Source organism: Poecilia reticulata, chromosome 6, assembly GCF_904066995.2.
Source record: "Poecilia reticulata chromosome 6, P_reticulata-male-v2, whole genome shotgun sequence".
Classification (NCBI taxonomy): Eukaryota; Metazoa; Chordata; class Actinopteri; order Cyprinodontiformes; family Poeciliidae; genus Poecilia; species Poecilia reticulata.
The window spans coordinates 28,065,947-28,085,312 of NC_088835.1; the positions used below are offsets into that span (position 1 = coordinate 28,065,947).

General features: G+C 38.4%; 2 protein-coding genes and 2 non-coding genes across 4 annotated transcripts; 3 read left to right on the forward strand and 1 right to left on the reverse strand.

Annotated features, from left to right (window-relative positions):
• Nucleotides 1–330: 330 nt before the first annotated feature.
• Nucleotides 331–5,267, forward strand: zgc:114188 (40S ribosomal protein S17-like). Its single transcript, XM_008412596.3, has 5 exons — nt 331–437; nt 1,409–1,560; nt 1,650–1,755; nt 3,676–3,741; nt 5,143–5,267. The coding sequence occupies exons 1-5, from the start codon at nt 435–437 to the stop codon at nt 5,218–5,220; spliced, it is 405 nt and encodes a 134-aa protein (XP_008410818.1). The 5' UTR covers nt 331–434; the 3' UTR covers nt 5,221–5,267.
• On the forward strand, nt 2,837–2,963 carry LOC145552091 (small nucleolar RNA SNORA71). The gene has a single exon (XR_014088040.1). It is a non-coding gene; the product is annotated as a small nucleolar RNA SNORA71 (small nucleolar RNA).
• Nucleotides 4,940–5,068, forward strand: LOC145552092 (small nucleolar RNA SNORA71). Its single transcript, XR_014088041.1, has one exon. It is a non-coding gene; the product is annotated as a small nucleolar RNA SNORA71 (small nucleolar RNA).
• Nucleotides 5,268–6,102: 835 nt separating the features above from the next.
• cart2 (cocaine- and amphetamine-regulated transcript 2) lies at nt 6,103–9,064 on the reverse strand. The gene is made up of 3 exons (XM_008412595.3): nt 8,824–9,064; nt 8,053–8,136; nt 6,103–6,345 (listed from the first exon to the last, which is right to left on the reverse strand). The coding sequence occupies exons 1-3, from the start codon at nt 8,938–8,940 to the stop codon at nt 6,238–6,240; spliced, it is 309 nt and encodes a 102-aa protein (XP_008410817.1). The 5' UTR covers nt 8,941–9,064; the 3' UTR covers nt 6,103–6,237.
• Nucleotides 9,065–19,366: the final 10,302 nt, after the last annotated feature.

Here is a 19,366-nt window from a genome sequence, read left to right on the forward strand (position 1 = left end):
AGTAAGTGAAAACCCCTCAAATTATCTAATTTACATTCTGGCTTTGCAGCTGAAGGGTTTTGCATATTTTATGGGAGAAGGGATCAAACTGCAGGACAGCCTAATTGATAAAAGAGTTGTTTTTTATGGTAAGTCATGTAAAAATTCTAGATAATAGAATACCTGATAACTAAGACAAAGCGGGATTTTCCCGTCATGATTTGTTTAAAAACAATATTTTATTTCCTACAGTAGGGAATTTTCTTCTTTATACTAAAAATACCACTGATCGAAATTAAATCACTCTGAAGTGTGATTCAATATTTTAAGCGTTATATCGCTTTTGTTTTTGTAGTTTCAGCCTTTAGCCATGGGGTGTCGCTGCAGTTAAACCTCCGTCGGTTTTAAACTTCCACCGGAAGTCTTCTCGGTCTCTTTTATCAGGCCGATCCAACATGGTGGGTGATAATTTCACGTCTTTCTGTTTTATCCACATCAATCCTTCCGTTTTAACTTTTTATTCATCCTGATAGTCATATTGATAAACGCCGGAATGCTGAAGCTTGCGATTCACCGCAGTATTGACATTAGATTATACAATTTAAGAAGATTATTGTCAGTAAACCTAGCCGCCGTTAGTCTGAATGAGCCTCAGGTTCAGACGTAGGCGAGGCCGCAGGTATCGGGTTCTTACTTTTGTGTTTAACACCGGCTCGTAATGTGGATAAATCAAAGTTGCGGGAGTGTTTCGGTCTGCCGCGGAGACAGCTTGCTCGGTAGCCCGGACAGAGTAGCCGGAGGGCGGAACAGACCTGGAGCTGTGTTGCGGAGGAAGTCTCGGTTTCACGTGAAAAAGTGTAAAACGTGCCATGTTAAAACGTCCTATGTCCTGTCAGGTTAGATAAAAGCTACTGCACTGGTATTAAAGGTCTCAGAAATTTATTTGAGGACTTGAAGCTGTTTTATTTCAAACAGCTGCTTTTTTTTATGGTTTTCCTGATGCAACCTTACAGATTACAGCAAGATGATACGGTTTACAAGCAGCTATTTCGGTTAATTGATGAAAATTACAGGGTTTATGAAGTTAAAAGGCTGAATAACATGCTGTCATTTAAAAAAAAAAAATCTAGAAACAAACCGGATTAGAAACTCGGAAGCATTATTTCGGATTGATAGAAGTATCAGGAAGAGATGCTCCCATCATGCTTTGTGCCAACAGTTTAACCTGTAGGGGGCAGTATTATTATCTGTAGTCTGCAGGCAGAAATGTTCTTAGGTCAACTGATTCTGAGAAAACTACACGATGTGCCGGTTCTGTTACTCCTTAGTGACCTGAACATGCATTTAATTAAAAATGTGAAGGAATAACGCAGGAGTCTTTTCCAACATGTCTTCCTAATCACCGAATCTAAAATCTTTGCACCTGCAGGGACGAGTCAGGACCAAGACGGTGAAGAAGGCCGCCAGGGTCATCATCGAGAAATACTACACCCGGCTGGGAAACGACTTCCACACCAACAAGAGGGTGTGTGAGGAGATCGCCATCATCCCGAGCAAGAAGCTCCGCAACAAGATTGCCGGGTGAGTCAGTGGATCGTAGCTGAACGGTCAGATTGTAGCACTGCAGAGGACAGGAGGAGCTAAAAACCAGAGTGCGTTTGCGCCTGCAGGTATGTGACACATCTGATGAAGAGGATCCAGCGCGGTCCCGTCAGAGGAATCTCCATCAAGCTGCAGGAGGAGGAGAGAGAGAGGAGGGACAACTACGTTCCAGAGGTCAGTGAACGCATCGTTAGAAATGTCGCTGGTGATTCAGGCGTTTTGTTTTTGTTGGAGCTGTTCTGGATTTTTTTGGTTGTCAGTCTACATCTCAAATGTCCGGACTTGGATTTGAGCTACTGATTTTACTGCTTTTTTATTTATTTATTTATTTTTGTTTGAAATGATGGAAAATCATGTGGACTGTTTACTTTCAGCGTCTTCCATAATATGACAGAAAAAGTCTAAATGTATGAAAAGACATCAGTTTTTCCAGACTGAAATCTCTGTCCTGCTGTCTAAGTTAGTTTTCTAAAATTATTTTTAGGGCAAAATGGACAACAAGGCCAGTGTATTATTTCATATTGAAGAAAACATCGTAAACTTTGCTTCTTTTTCTAAAATTGGTTTGGAAAAGTGTGGAATTTGATTTCTGTGTCTTCCAGTTCTGGATAATTAGGGGGGAATTTGCGTCCTTTCTTTCCTTCTTCATCTCCTTTCTTATTCCCTCACGGCTCGTTTTTACGTCCTTTCCTCTGCCGTTATTTATTTCCTTCCTTCTTTCTTGACCTTCCACTTCTTTCCTTGTGTCCTTCTTTCCTTTACTCTGTTTTCTCCTTCTTACCTCCATGCCTTTTGTCCTTTATTCCCTCCCTTCTTTTTGAAACTCATTTTTCATGTCCTTATGTGAAAGGACACATAAGGACATGTGTCCTTCAATCTTTTTTTTTTCACGTCCCTGTTTTAGGTGTCCTGTCATTTTTGTAGAAATATTTTCAACAAGTCAATGGAGAAAACTTCAGTGTTTTACTTTATTATTAAATATAAAGGACTGAGAATTTAAAAAGTCTGGACTATTTTGCAGGAAAAATCTCGATTTGCAGATTATTTGTAGTTTTTAGTTTGGAGTTTGGCCCAAACACATTTTATCTAAAAACAAAAAAGACAGTATTTACATCCCGTCATTAAAACTCTTCACTCCTTGTGAAATCAAACTTTGTTTGGATCTGTTTCCTGAAGTTTGGTTTAATGTCGGCCTGATTCCCTGTAAATCCGTTCCTTTAGTTTTATCCTGCTGGTTTCTGTCTGGTGTTTCTGCTCCTGTATCGAAAGTGATCATGACATGTTTGTTGTCAGGTCATTGATACTACAGGTACATCAACCTGGGAGCATTTCCCGTGTTTGAAGGACTTCCTGTTCCTCTTGAACCCTGGCGCTACCAGACAACATTTTAACTGTCAATGTTAAAAACTGCTGAGAAATGTTTTTTTGAAACTAATGATTATTTAATCATCACGATTAATCGGATTCTGAATATTTTTTAACTACGTAACTTTTTTAGGTATATATCCTAGAAATGCATTAAAAGATGCAAATAAATAAATTCCTATTTTAAATGGAAAAAAATAAACATTTTCACAGCATTACTTCAGTAAACACTTTATTATTTGTAACAAAGGATGCATCTGCAGTTAAAAATACTTCTAACATCTCAGGCCTTTCTGCTTGAATTAATATCGGTACTGTAGAGATGATCTGCTATTTATTGATTAACCGATTAATTATTGGATAGCAAAAGGTGCTTAATAGATTTTCAGTTTTTACAGAATTGCGAAGCTTAAACTTCAGCTTGAACGTTCCGAATAGAACATATTTACAGACAAGGATTTTTATATATTTTTTAAAATGCAAATCGTTTATATTTTTGTACAGTTTTGGTTTAATTTCTGCTCTGAATATCTAGTTTTTTCATCAATTGTTGAATTGTAAAATCCAGTTAATAATTTATCAATTAATAAATTAGTTGATGATTATTTAAATAATCAGGATTAATCGTTTCAGCCCTGTGTGAAGCGTTTCACTGTTTATCGCCGGTTTTAAGGCTTCAGATCCTGCAGATCTGCGTTGTGACCGTCTGCTTTGCGTTTACCTGTGCAGGTGTCTGCTCTGGACCAGGAGCTCATCGAGGTCGACCCCGACACCAAGGAGATGCTGAAGCTGCTGGTGAGTTTCCACGCTCGTCTTTTCCTGGGTCTCTGTTGGTTCTGGACCGGATGAGTAAAAGGGAAATAAAAAAATTAAAAAAACTCCCAGAAGATTAAAGGTGCTTCTGTAAGAAGTTGGCGTTTGGCGGCGCTGAGGGATCGTCGGGTCGTTTCTGCGCTCGTTAGCGACATCACAGACGGAAAGTCGAGGGTTTGGATCAGAACCTCTGAGAACTTTCTGTGAAGTCCGCTTGGATGTCCGCCAGGATGTTTCATTACTGTTGCCGTGGTTACAGAGAAAACTGTTTTTCTCTTGTTTCTGACTGGGAAAAACCTACTGGTTCCAGTTAGCTCCCAGTTAGACGCATTCAGAAAGGCGGAAGCTGTGAGATTAAGGCAGAGAAACTGAAATAATCCTCCAGTGATCGCTGGTTGGGCTGATTCATCTGGTGTCATATTGTAATCAGATTAGAATTAATTCACAGTTGAAACCAGATATATTTACATGCGCTGCCTAAAAATACACTTTTTTCTTTTTCTGAAAGTTTGACCAAATTTATTTGTTTTAGGTCATAAATACTAAAATTATTAGCATTTACTAAATAATGAGTCAGAAAATGTCAGATTTATTTATAAATTTTTTCAGAAACACATTTAGGCGTGCCACGGTAACAAATGCTGCTGCATGATAAATTGTCCCAGAAGTTACTGCGATAAACGATAATATTGTCGTTTCGGAACCATCTTCAAGTTATATGATGGTAATGATATAATAATGCAAAAACAGATTTTAAAATATTTTTATTTTATTTATTTCAAACAGGTTTTTTTAAAAACTAAAGATCAGTAAACTTTACATTTTAATGAACATTTAACAGACATTTTATTTAGTATAGACATAATAAAATACAAACTTTCTTTCAAATGGTTCAGAAAGTGCAATTAGGAATTAAAAATATAATATAAAATAAAGCATTATGTCACTCAGAGCACAAAGCATAGAATTATACTAACTAGATCCGCCCTTATGGGTTGAACTTGTCACCAATATCCAATCTAGAATTTTTTTTCCAATATCGAACCGATTCAGATATTAATATTTGATTGTTGCCTCTTAAGAAAATGTTTGTCTCTTCTGGTTTGAGCTGTAGATGTGGTTCAGTAATGATCTAAAATGAGGTTAGGAGCAGATTATTTCTAGTGAATTTGTTTTGTCCGCCTGTATCGAAAGGTGGTGGCAGCGTCTTCGTAGCTGCTGCCATTTATTACTACAGGCAGATCAAACCGAGAGCTTTCCCGTGTTTGAAGGATCACTGGTTCCTGTCAGACCCTGACGCTCTCGGACAAATCCTGTCCCAGGAAAACCGCTCGCCTGTCCACGTCTCTCACCTGTCCACGTCTTCTCTCTGTCTTCCTGCAGGACTTCGGCAGTCTGTCCAACCTGCAGGTCACCCAGCCACCTGTCGGCATGAACTTCAAGCAGCCCCGAGGAGTCTAGACATCTGTAAACTTTATTCCTAATAAAATCCGTTTGGGACAAAAAAAGCCTTGACTGTGCGGGACTTCTGATTTATGAAATTATGTTTCACTGGAATAAATTCAGATGGAGTTTGAATCCTGTCACTTCTAAGATCTTTGAATTGACATCTTCAACTAGATTCAGTACGTTTTATTAAAACTTTTAAGCAAACTTTTTTTAGTGTAGCCAGTGAGGCTGGGCGATGAATTGATTTTATTGTTTGTACTTTTGGTTTTTGAAGATTAAATCTTGTTTTTTCACCAATGAACTCCTTGGGTTTCCATAGTTCAGTGATGTCATCGTGACCAGAGCCGCCATCTTGTTTCACAAACGTTTATTACAGCTTCTGTTTGTTTGGACTTTGAATTCATGTTAACTTTACGACAGAATATCAGGTCTAGGCTATAATTTAATTTTATTAATTACAAGAAAAAAGTTTTAATATTTCAAGAATACAGTCAAAATAACATGAGGATAAAGTTTAGAATAAAATAGTTTTACAAAAATAAACACTTAAAATTTGAAGTTACTTTGGTATATGTTTTACAGATACTAAATAAAAATACTTAACTTTTTTCAAATAATATGAAGACTATAGCTTTCTTTCAATTTTAAGATGTTTTTTTTTATTCTGCTATTGTGACTTTCTCATAATTAAATGATCGTCAGAGAAGGAATGATTGAAATTAAATTCATTTTTGAAAATATTTTCTATATTTTTTCTTAGGTTAACAAGTGAAAAAAAATTGCAACTGGTATGGAAATAATTGTTTATTTTGAAACCATATCGCCCAGCCCTAAAACCAGTAACATTTCTGTTTTATCCAGTTTTGCGGATTATAAAATGAAGCGGAGACTCACTTTAAAGCAAAAACATCTTTAATGCAGAACACACACTGATTCCACACTGAAGGCTCGTTATATGGAGCCTGGATGTTTGTCTTTCTAAGGGAAACTTTACAGCTTTACAATGCACTCTTGATGGCGTGTTTTGGCTCATAAGCACTTCAGCAGGAAGAAGTTGCAGAAAGCTCCTCTGGGACAGTCGCACATCTTCCCGATCCGAGATCCTTTCCTGACGGCGCAGTGCTCCCCGAGGTCACACTGAACAGAGAGGAAGAAATAGTTCAATACATGAATAATGACGGTTAACGATGTATCTGATTTATCATACAGATCTGAGCACTGATCATCAGAGGGAATGTAACACATTCACTTTTCATGGTGGAATAATAAAGCGTTCAACGGAAATTATTTTAGAAAACAAGAATTAGGTACTCAAGTTTGAATTTTTTGAGATTTCTTAAAAATCTAATCCAGATTAAAGATGCACAATATAAACTATTCAATCTCGCATAATATGTAATTTTTTTTTCTTGTGCGACTTTTCTGTCAGGCAAAAGTTTAAGCCACCCTCAGACATTTTCATTACGTTCGTGTTTTAGACTTCCGCTAACTAGCTGCTAGCTAGCTTTCTTTTGCTGTAGCGGAGGAAAATACATTTTCGAACGCAATCACGTTGTAACGTGACAATTATATTGTTTAATAGTGTTTAGAAATGTATCTTCCTAAGTGATAGCAATACGCTTCTGTTAGATTTAATTTCTAATGGCCTTAAAAAGTCTTAGATCTGACTTGGTGAAACCTGAAGAAACTGTTCTGAACGGGGTCGGCCATTTTGTTTTGCAATGTTACTTAGATGGTCCAAGAAACTTAATGAATTCCCCAGAGGGAGAACTGTTGATTAGATGAATTGAGAATATTTTTGTAGCCAATTTTAAATCAATTTCAGGTTGTTTTAACACGAGTGTCCATCTTTGCATGGATGCCAAACACTTAAGATAAAAAAATGATAAAACAGGATAAATAAAATTGAATGGCACAATTAGCAGTATCTGCTCTAAATTCAAAGCTTTCAGCTGTCCAGATGGTCAAGTTTGATGCCTTCGGGGGAAAAGTTTTATGGTCTGACGAGACAAAAGATTTGAGCTGATTATCCTCAAACCTAAGAACCTCAAGCCTGGTGGTGGCTGCATCACCCTGTGGGTCTGTTCACTATCAATGGTACTGGTGCATTTCATAGTGCAAAGTCTTCATCTAACCGCTAATCTACAGTTAGTTCAACTTTGGTTCAACTTGTTGCAACATCCAGAGGTGGATGTTGCAACAAGGCAATGATCCCAAGCAGGTCCTGAAGCACTCAACTCTGTTGAAAACTGATGAATTATGGTGAATTAATCAGTTTAGCAATCACACCAAGAGCAGAGGTCAAATATCCACACAGAATGAAGCTATCTTATTAGCTAGCTAAAGTTTGGGTAATTTTAACACCGACTGGATTTGATCAAATCCATAAATTGTGCATCCAACTTTAAAGTTGTTATGCAATTATTCCACTTTGGAAAAAGAACGATTCACATTCAAAATCATTAAAAGACCAAAATTAATATTATTTGTGTTGATGATGTGCAGCTTTACACATAAAATCTAAAACTTTACAAATTAGAAGTAAGCAGAGCAGGGAAACCTGGACATCATTTTGCCTTCATAAAAGTGACATATTCATAAAAACACATTATTTATTATTGGTTTTTAATTTTAAAACAGATGCTTTTACGCCATCTACTGGCAAAATTACGCCATTGCAACTGGTTGAACCAATATTTGTTTATTTTTTTCCCCAGATTGCTTTTAATAATAAATCTGTTGCGACGTTCTGGATTCTTTTGTCAACAATATTTCAGTTTTAATTGTACACTGAACATGTCTAAATATATTTCAAGTTGAGAAAAAGGATCTGCAGAGACTCACAGAAGGAACCTGTCCGTACTTCTTTTCCCAGGGATTGATCCTCTTTGTCTGCAGCTTCTCCAGAACTTCATGCAGCGCTCCGAGCTGACAAGAAAAGACAAGAAAAGTGAGACTGCAGAAGCATTAAGGCAATAAATGCTGGGTTCAGGAGGGTTTATGACTAGAAAGATGCTTCTTTCTTGGAGTCATAAAAGAAAATTTGATTATTTTCACCAATTTATAAAGTATTTAAAAAAAGTTTAAACATATTTCTAAATATATAAAATAAAAAATGTTTATAATTATACTTGTTCTTTAAAGACTTTTACTTATTTATTTGATGCATTTTAAAATATATTTTAATGCTTTTTGCTTTTGAAATTAAGAATTTAAGATATTTAGACAAATAGAAACATAATTAAAAGATAAAACATTATTTAATATATACAATATTCTTATGATTGGAAATAATATTTTATAAAGAAATGACTCAGGCAGATAATCTTTGTAGCAAAACATTAATAACAGCAAATTAATTATCAAAAACTATATTAATTTTATAGTCCTTTTACACTATTGTATATAATCTTTTGAGAGATGCTTATCTTATTTCTTATCAATAAAAAAATATTAGTCAAAGAGAAATATTTTTGCTAGTTTTGGGGCATAAAATAATAATATAATCGCAAAATGACTATAAAAAGGCAGTTTATAAAGTCTGAAAACATGTGATATTAGTCTATGCGTCTCATAAGTTTCTTTTTAATGCATGTATTTTTTAGGAGGGCTCACCAGTCTGTTGGAGTTGCGGTAGTCCTGCACTTCTCTCTCGTCCCTCTCGGCTTCCGTCGAGCCGGCCGGACACAGAACCGACAGTAGCGCCGCGCACAACACAGCACGCGCCCACATGCCGACAAAACAACAAATAAACAAGCAAGCAAACAAACAAGCAAAGTGCGGGAAAGTTAAAGGTCAGATCGCGAGTTGACTTCACCTTCCTCTACCTGAGTCTCACGCACTGAATGCCGCGCGCTCTGCACCGCGGGGCATCTTTGGACCCCCACATGACGTCATTAACATGACGTAGATGCTGTGTGTTTTGTGTTGTTTTTGTTACATTAATTCAAACACTTTGACTTGTGCCTAAATCTAAGCACTAGTTTGTTTTTTAATTTGAAAACCTCTCAGGAGAAAACACAGGAGAAGAAACAGAATGAAGATGAGCTTCAGGAAAATAACCTGGGTGTAAATATTCTACAGAAAGACAGAAATCCAGACATAATCCTAGGGATTATTTCACTTCTAAATGGTGTGACAAGCTTGCAGAGTCAGGTGGTTGTGTGCCACAACAATACCAAGATGGACAGGAATAAGCAATTAGAGCAGAGCAGAGCAGAACAGAAAAGAATATAATTTACTGTCCCACAGTGGAGAAATGCAGATTAAGGTGAAAAGAATCACAAACTGAGATAAAAGAAAATAACTCAGGTGTTGCAAAGACCTAAACAAAGTCCACATGCTACTAATGGGAGCTTTGTAGAAGTAAATGTCTGTCCTAAAATACTTCTAAAAATCGTGAAGGTTTTTAATTAGCTTCAAATTAATTAACTTAATTTGCGTCACTCAAGACATTTGCCAAACTAATTGTTCAAAGCTGCTGCACACAAATGGAAAAAAAGCTTAAATCTGTGGTGCAGCAACATGTTTTCCTCCCTGATTAGCATCAGACTGATCCTCTGAAGAAGCAGCTTGTTTACGGATGAACCAGTCAGCTTTGAGAAATGTAAACACATTACTTCTTCTCAAACACCTTCTGCGATGAAACAAACATATTCAACTCCCTTCTTATATGACAAACTTTGAAACAGTGTAAGAGACGTGGCAGTCACTTTCTGGCTGCAGCACTTCTATTTATATTTCCCATCAGTTTGCTGGGATAAAGGTATTACTGTCGACGCCGTTCATCCGAACACAACTTAAACCCTTCTGACAGCCAGAGGAGCTGCATCTGAAAATCCTCGCCTCTCGCGTCGTAAACAAACCGGAACCTGGAGGATGTGCCAGTCTGTTGATCGCACCTCATTCATCACTGTCACAGCGTGACGACAATTAGCTTTACAGGACAAAAACACTCAAAATATAGTCAGAGACAAAGTTACAGAATACTTCTAGATAAGTTGTGCATTTACAACCTTTCTTTGTTTGTCTCAAGTCCAGTTTGTCTTCACGACAGACACACTCGGGTTCACTGTATTTATTCAAACAGGACAGAAAATCAAACATCTGTCCAGCAGTTTCTGCCCCCAGGCATTAAATAAAATACAATAAATAACCCTAAATAAACTACAGAGCAAGAGAGCGGTTCAGTCATCCGAGCCACTGAACCGCCATCTTGGTAGGCAAGTGCAGTACAAAGCATAGATGAACCATGGCTTTGAGACCAACAAAAAGAAAGTACAAGGGAAAAATAAAAAGTTTATATTGTTTATAAGTTAGACAGGACCTGGACGAAAGCTAGTTCTAAGCTTGTGACTTGTTTATTGTTGTCATAGCAACTCCATAGTAACTGCTGTGACAGTTAGTTACAGTTACCACCCAATATGGCTGTCAGGTACAAAGTTCCCCGAAGTGTGACACATGAGAAGTATGAACATCACCAGTTGGGTTTGGAGGCCTTAGGCATTCATGATGAACCCTATTGACTTCCACACTCTAGATCCTTAAATCGTTTTTGCTTTAATCTGAGTACAAATTGATCCGGATGGTTTGGGTTTCATTTCATGCCCCAAAACTTGTTATTCCAGTTAAACCCTTTGCACTTACAGGTCCAGCTTGGAGCACTGGCTCATCTTCAGCTTAATGGGGAATTTAACTGGAAAATCAAGTTCAGTGTTGAACCAGTTCTGGGACAGATTCTCGGTCAGAGCTAAATCCAAAATGGAAACTTAAACTGGTGCTTAAAGGCTCCATCCTGCAGAGCTGATCTGTTTTAGACTGAAATCTATTTTGGCACAATCAGGTTCAAGCTTAGGTTATTTAACTTCATAATTCTGGAGAAACTGGCACCTTAACAGTGTTTGAGCCCAATGCAAGTTTGATTTCCAACATTTTACAAGAGAAAATAACAGTTTTCCTTGAGTGAAGTTTAAAGTTTGAAACATTCTAACGTTATCTCAATCCATCAGGCTGTCAGAGCTCAGCGTCTTGATCAACCTTTCATCCTAATCGCCTCATTCAGTCTTATCTGCATGGAAGCTAATAACCTCGTGCTATCTTTTAATTGCATTTAACCAGAGTGACCCATCAATTTGGAGAAACTTCAAGGTTTTCAACAAACCTGGATTACAAACCTGAAGAGTTTAAAAGATCACATCCTGCATTTCACAAGAGCTGTAAAATGCCTGTAAATTAGAACTTTATTTTTTGTAAACTGGGTTTTGAAAGACATGTAGCCAGCATATTTACTGGTTGTAATAGTTTCATCCAAATCCTCTGGATCTACTAAATCACTGTATTTTCTTCGCAGTCACATAATTTAAGCAAAATCTCAAAACCGTTTGAGCAGAAAAATCATTTCTGAATCGAATCGCTCGACACTTAAAGATCTGCATCTCCAGAAAAATGTCTTGCTTTAATCTAAATCTGCCAGGGGAACTGGCACTTTTTAAAAATCCAAATTCAAGAATTATTTACTTCAGAGTCCTATATTTTGCTAATAAGTTACTTGTAAGTCATATTTCAACTGATAAGATATTTTCACATGGTAGGATTTTGTGGTTTGCAATAGCAGAAAATTCATGAATCTTTATGGAGTTTGATGCAGATATGAATTTGATCTCTTACAGTCTTATAATTTGGTGCTGTATAAATAAACTACTACAAACTTCTACAACATGTGATGATTCCATGTTTCATAAGAGTTTAAAAAGAAGCGTTACATGGAGAAATGTTCATCAGACGCTGCAGAGGGCTTAGCTTTGCCCCCCTCTGGATCTCCTGGGGTTTCCGAGGACTTGAACGCCTCCTTCTTTCAGACATCTCTGATCAGCATCAAGTCATCAGGCTCTGAATCAGAGAGCTGTGAATTAGTGAAGCGGTAATGAGGCTCAGATTGTTCCTGTTCAAACTAAAAGGCTTCAGAGAGTGCGACATGAAAGGCCGAGCAGATAAGGACCGAATATCAAAGGTCCGCTGACTTTCTTTCTGCAGCCAGCTCGGCAAACAAACTTTCTGCTTGGTTTAGGAAGCTGCAGGATTACATAAGAACCACCTCAGAGTCAGTTTTGCTCAGTGTCTGTCTTCCTCTGCTGATCCAGGATCAGCAGCTTTACGTCTGCGACTGTCAGGGTGACGAAGGGCATCAGACGCTGCGCTAAGCCTCAAATGACTGAACAAACATTTTCCTCCCAAATGTAAAGGATTCAGAAGCTTATGTGCTCAGAAGCTCCTCATCGGCTGCCGCTGGACCGTGGATCATCTCTGCAGTCACTTAGTGAAGGTTTCATCTCGGCATGTCTGCTGTTCAGCTGAAACTCACTGAAGGAACGTATAAGTAATTAGAAAGCTGTAATAACATGGTTGCATAAGCGTTCACGGCTTTAAACAACAAATGTTTCTGAAACGCCGTTAGTTGCAGCATTTAGTCTTCTGGGTTTTACAACAGTGAGTCTGAAGAACCTGAATAAAGCACAGCTGCCCTGGCAGCATTCCTGTGTTTGGATTTGCTTATTAACATCCTTTAACAATAGTTTTGCAGAGAAATTATAAAGAATCTGAACTTTCTCATTGTATAAAGTAGAGATGCACAGATCTGATATTAATGCTTGAGTACCGATATTGAAAAAAATCTATATTGGGTATCGGTGCCAATGTGCCTGAACCATAATCTATTCAGACCAATTCTATGTGTAACTGGGTCTGTATTAATAGTTGTATATTTCCACAAAATGTGTTCTTTCATGTATTTGTCTGCTTCTACTTGACTGTTGCTGTGTTCCTCTGTGTCTACTATAAGGGGTTTGGTCCTCCAACTCCGCCTTATTTTCTTCTTCTTTTGTTCAGGGCCCTCCAGGACTATTATAAATATTAAGTTATTAATTTCCTCTCCCCTTTTGTTATTCGTTCCACTGGGGAGAGGCAAGTTTTATAATCTATTGTAAATCCTTTCATTTATATTGTTCAAATGTTTATTTTTCCTTCTGTATTAATGATAAGTGTTTGGATATTTTCATTTGAGTTGCTATTACACCTTTATATCATTTGATGCATGCTAACTATTATTTTGTATAGATCGGGTTGGAGAACTGGAGCACATGCTAGGTGCTAATGCTAATATCTCCAGATTGACAGATTAAATAAACGGAGACCCTCCAAACCCAGACTTGATGTCTTGTGGTTTGTCTGATCACCACACAACGCAGAAATCCACCGGTCACATATGCTTTGTGCTCCACTTGACGCTTTATTATTTGTTTTACATCATATTTATAATTCCTAACTGCACTTTCTGAACCATTTGAAAGAAGGTCTGTTGCAGTTTATTTTTGTCTGTGGTGGCCATTTGTGTAATGTTTGCAACTTGTAAGTTCTATTAATTTAGTTTTTTATTTTTGGAAAGTTAGAATTAAGTCTGTGGTTAATTTGTAAATTAGAATTGATTATGTTGGTAATTGGTTAGCCCCTCCCATTAATTTAGGTAATTAAAAACACACCGGGTGCTTGGTGGAGGCATTGTTTTGCAAATGTCTGGTGTGTACGGGAGGGTTGGTAAATGATTTTTTGACCATTTCATTTCACTTGCAATTTGACCTTTTATTTTGCACTTTTTTACTTGAAACGCCATGTTAAGTTTACTTTCGTTTTCGGTTAAGATGTAGGACATTTTTTGATATTTTGTTACTAATTTTATAAGAAATAAACAATCTATTTTCGCAAACAAATGAAGATGAAGTGCGTTCAATCTAAAACCCACCTGTTAACACACACACGGCCTTAGTTGGAGTATTGGAAGCCAAAGGCCGCGACATTTAAGTCAAAAAATCATTTTTTTGGAACATTTTTGGAAGGTTTGGATATTGGAAAAGCTTGGAAGATTGGATGATCGCACTTGGCGACTGAAACTTCATGGAATGGACTTGGAGAAGACGCACAAAGTTCGTGAGTAAATGCGATACTTTGTTGGAGAAAGCAGACGCTGAGCTGCAAATTGAAAAGTTTGTTTTGGACAATTATCTTTTGGATTTAGAGAATCGAAGTTTGTGTTGAAAATGGATGAACAAGATGAAGGATTTGAAAAGGAAAGAGAACTCTTTAATTTAATTAAAAGACGCAGAGCCAAACTCGGCGTTCTGACAAGAAAAAGAAATGACATTCATGCTTTAATTGATGCTGGAGAGTTAAAACCCTCCATAGATGAGCATATGAAAACTTTCCATAATTATTTAGCAGAGTTTATGGACTTGCAATCTTCAGTTCAAAGACTTCTGAACGTTGATGAAAAAGAAACCGATCACTGCGATTGGTATGAACCAAAGTTGATCAGTTTTAAAGAGTTCCTGGATGAGGTAGAAGTTTGGATGAATGGCGATCCTGATGCGCAGAAGAGCGAAGTATGTTCAGCATTTGAAGTTGAATCAAAAGCGGCATCTCATGACCGTGACGTTGAGCCGGATGACAGCGTCTCACAGACGGTGCAACAGACCATCAGCAAAGACTTTGAAAGGCTATCTGGGTCCGCAGCTAAACCAGCGAGCAAGACAACCAGCACGACGCCTAGTATAGTGAGTAAAACCTCTAGTGCTCGGAGTTTGAGCTCTCGTGCGGCTTCAATGGCGCTGAAGGAAGCCGAGGTGGAAAGAGCCGCTCTGAAAGCGGAGGCGGATGCGCTGCAAGAAAAACACGCGCTCGAGCTGGAAGAACTCCAGTTAAAAGCAAGAAAAGAAGCATTGGCTTTGAGGACCAAGCTGGTGAAGGCGGATGCAAAGATGAAAATCTACAACTCTGCGCAAGAACAGAAAAGTTCCAGCGCTGACGTCGCAAGTCGGGAAACATCAGGTTCCGCAGCATCTGAGTTCATACCCGCTGCTACAGCTCAAAAGGCTCCAAGAACACAGAAGCGATCAACAACTCTTGCACCTTTGCCAATGCCCCAAGAGACATCTATTAATGAAACATTAAAAGTGAAACCGGAAGGGGAAAGCCCAAGACAAATATCTCAGGTTGATGTTCACAGTAGTGCTTTAACAGAGATCATAAAGAAGCAGAATGAAATCACTGAAATGCTTGTAAAACAGCAAAGACTGTCACTCCTGCCATCTGTAGAAATCCCTGTTTTTAGTGGAGACTCTTTACATTTTAGGTCCTTTCTTAAGGCTTTTGAGCTAGGAATAGAAACTAAGACGGATAACATGCAGGACAGGCTTTACTACTTGGAACAGTTTACCTCAGGACAGCCAAGAACTTTAGTGAGAAGTTGTATGCACATGAGTCCACAAACTGCTTATGTAGAGGCTAAAAAACAGCTTGAGTGGAACTTTGGTAACAGAGCAAAAATAACATCTGCATTTATAGACAAAGCTCTGAATTGGTCAGTTTTAAAGTCTGATGATGCCACTGCTTTAAGAGCTTATACATTATTTCTAAGAAGTTGTTTCAACACAATGGATGAAGCTGGGTTTATTGATGAGCTTGAAAACTCAACCAATATGAGGATTCTTGTTTCAAAGTTACCTTTTAGACTTCGTGACAAATGGCGACTTATTGTGGTTGACATAGCAGAAAAGTACGATCGTAGAATAAAGTTTAAAGATCTTCTTGACTTTTTGGAAAAACAAACAAAAGCTGCATTAGATCCTGTTTTTGGAGAAGGTCAAACTACAAAAGAAAAGATGGCTTTAAAACCATCAAAGGTTCCTTTTAAAACTAGAAGCAGCAGTTTTGCCACTTCTGTTGCTGTAGTTTCTAAACAGAACAATGACAGACAGGTCCAGTTTAATCATGAAGATGTAAAGTTGACTAAAACTTTGTGCTTATTCTGTCTTAGAAGTCATTGCTTAGAAAAATGTGACTCCTTTAAGAGGAAAACCAACAAAGAAAAGGTGATTTTCATTAAAAGTAAAGGTATATGCTTTGGATGCTTACAGAAGGGGCATATGAGTAAAAACTGTCCACAGCGTCTAACATGCCTCACCTGTAGTAAAAGTCACCCTATGGTTCTGCACATTGAACCGGCAGAGCAGCAACGTCAAACAGTTGAGGCCGAGGGTGAAGAGTCACCAGTCTCAAGTGCTCTTGTATCTTTAAATGTTGGTAGCTACACTGGGGCCGGGTCTAAAGAGTGTGCTCTGTCAGTTGTCCCAGTAAAAGTAAAGTTGGAAAAGGGGACAAAGATTGTAGAGACTTATGCCTTTCTAGATCCAGGCAGCTCTGCAACATTTTGTACAGAGGCTTTGATGATGCAGTTAAATGCGTCTGGAAAGAAAGTGGAAATCATGCTAAAAACCATGGGTCAGGAAAAGCAAGTAAGTAGCTATAGATTATCTGGTTTGGAAGTAGCTGCTTTAAAAGAAAATGAGTACTTGAAGTTGCCTGATGTATATACTCAACAATCCATTCCTGTCACTAAAGAAAATATCCCTAAAGAGGAAGACCTAAGAAAATGGTCTTATCTAAGAGGTGTTGAGTTGACACCAATAGATGCTGGCATTGGGCTGCTCATTGGTGTAAATTCTCCCAAAGCATTGGAACCTTGGAAAATAGTTAACAGTGAAGGTAGTGGGCCTTATGCTGTGCTAACACGCCTTGGTTGGGTTGTTAATGGTCCTCTCAGCCAGGTTAGTGAAGAAAATGGACATGTTGCTGGTTCTATTCAGGTGAACCGTATTTCTATAAATAATTTGGAAGAAATGCTGGTCAGTCAGTATAACCAAGATTTTGTAGAGCACCAGTGCAATGAGCATGCTGAAATGTCTGTAGAAGACAAACAGTTCATGGACATTATGTCAAAGTCAGCGGTGCTTAAAGACGGTCATTATTACCTGAAGTTACCCTTTCGTAATCCTGAAGTAAAAATGCCCAACAACAAACAGGTGGCCCAGCAGAGGGCGCAATGTCTGTTAAAACGATTTCAGAAGGATAAACTATTTTTTGAAGAGTACAAAGAATTTATGCATAATGTTAGTGTGGAAGGGCATTCAGAAATCGTTCCGCAAGATCAAGTGGAACAGGAGGAAGGAAAGGTGTGGTACGTACCTCATCATGGGGTCTACCACCCCCGCAAGAAAACACTGCGGGTTGTCTATGATTGTGCTGCAACATTTGCTGGAACATCTCTGAACAAAGAGCTGTTACAAGGACCAGATTTGACTAGCACCTTATTAGGTGTACTCATTCGTTTTCGGCAAGATCCAATAGCACTTATGACAGACATTAAAGGGATGTTCCACCAAGTCAGAGTTGCTGAAGAACATGTAAATTACCTACGTTTTCTCTGGTGGCCCAACGGTGACATCACAAAAGAGCTTGTTGAGCATAGAATGTTGGTCCATATTTTTGGTGCAGTCTCTTCTCCTAGTTGTGCCACATATGCACTTTTAAAGACTGCTGAGGACAACAAACATCTGTACCCAGAAGAGATTATTAATACAATCAGACACAGTTTTTATGTAGATGACTGTCTCAGGTCTGTCCAGACTATTGAGCAGGCCATTTTTCTTTATCAACAGCTCACTGAGGTGTGTACCAAGGGGGGATTTAGACTCAATAAATGGGTGTGTAGTGAGCGCTCTGTCCTCTCTCAGATCCCTGAGGAAAATAGAGCAACATGTGTAAAGTTGCTAGATCTTAGCCGGGACCAGCTTCCCACTGAAAGAACCCTGGGGGTGCAATGGAATGTTGAACAGGATGTTTTCACCTTTAGCATTGAAAACAAGCACAAACCACTAACGAGGCGTGGTATTCTGTCCATTGTCAGCTCTATTTATGACCCTTTGGGTTTCTTGGCTCCAGTTATTCTCCCTGCTAAACAAATTCTTCAACATTTATGTAAACTGAAGCTTGGCTGGGATGAGAGAATTCCACCAGAAAAAGCCCAACTTTGGAAAAAATGGGTTGAAGATTTAGTTCTTCTTGACAACTTTAGTGTCAGAAGATGCATCACACCCAAAGAGTTTGGAGAGATAAGAAGTGCACAGCTGCATCACTTTTGTGATGCCAGTGAAACTGGATTTGGTGTTGTCTTATCTTAGGGTATCTAATGACAAACAGGAAGTGTGTGTTTCCTTTGTTTTTGGCAAAGCAAGAGTGGCACCATTAAAACAAGTCACCATACCACGACTTGAACTTGCTGCCGCAGTGTTAGCTGTACGTCTGGACAAAATGCTGTCAGTGCAACTTGGACTCAATCTGAGCGAATCAGTCTTCTGGTGTGACAGCACAACCGTCCTGCAGTACATTGCAAACACAACGATAAGGTTTAAAACATATGTAGCTAACAGAGTGTCCATCATTCATGATCTTACAAAGGTTACTCAATGGAGATACATCAGCTCAAAGTTAAATCCAGCTGATGCAGCATCTCGAGGCATGAAAATTGGCTCTTTTTTAAAGTCTTCCACCTGGATCAGTGGGCCGGAATTCCTCACAAAACCTGAGATCCAATGGCCAGCAGTAATTAAAGAAAGACCTGTCCATTTGGAAACTGATCCAGAGGTTAAAGACAAGATCATGACATGTGCAACCTTGTTGGAAAAAGTGTGTCCGACTACTAAGCTGCTAATGTACTTTTCCAGTTGGACAAAGCTAAAAAGAAGTGTAGCATGGATCCTGAAACTAAAAGAAAGGATGCAAACAAAGAAGTTGCTAGCTGCACACTGTGGAAATAAAATGTGTAATGAACAGGACAATAAGATGAATGTTCAGCTCACAACTGATGATCTCTTCAAGGCTGAGGAAGCCATAGTGAGCTTTGTGCAGAAAAAACATTATGGCGAGGAAATAGCTGCCCTGAGCTCTGGTACAGTGAAAAAGTCAAGTCATCTGTACAAGCTTGATCCTGTTGTTACTGATGGTGTGTTGAGAGTGGGTGGCCGATTAAGCAAAGCAGCATTACCTGAAGAAACAAAACATCCTGCAATACTGCCTAAAGAAAGCCATGTTTCAAAGCTCATTCTTCAACACATCCATGAAAAAGTTGGACACGGAGGAAGAAATCATATGCTTTCTACTCTTCGACGACAGTACTGGATCCCTCATGCTAATTCAGCAGCTAGAAAGATCATAAGAGATTGTATGGTGTGTCGAAGACAACGACAAAAGCCAGGTGAGCAAAAAATGTCAG

Excerpts from the sequence above, each read along its gene's own strand:
- cart2 (XM_008412595.3), bottom strand. The coding sequence starts at position 8,940 with ATGTGGGCGCGTGCTGTGTTGTGCGCGGCGCTACTGTCGGTTCTGTGT. Across the intron at positions 8,137-8,823 it reads ACCGCAACTCCAACAGACTG|CTCGGAGCGCTGCATGAAGT; the intron begins GTGAGCCCTCCT and ends TTTTCTTGTCAG. Across the intron at positions 6,346-8,052 it reads AGTACGGACAGGTTCCTTCT|TGTGACCTCGGGGAGCACTG; the intron begins GTGAGTCTCTGC and ends CTCTCTGTTCAG.
- zgc:114188 (XM_008412596.3), top strand. Across the intron at positions 1,756-3,675 it reads GGGACAACTACGTTCCAGAG|GTGTCTGCTCTGGACCAGGA; the intron begins GTCAGTGAACGC and ends TTACCTGTGCAG. Across the intron at positions 3,742-5,142 it reads AGGAGATGCTGAAGCTGCTG|GACTTCGGCAGTCTGTCCAA; the intron begins GTGAGTTTCCAC and ends GTCTTCCTGCAG.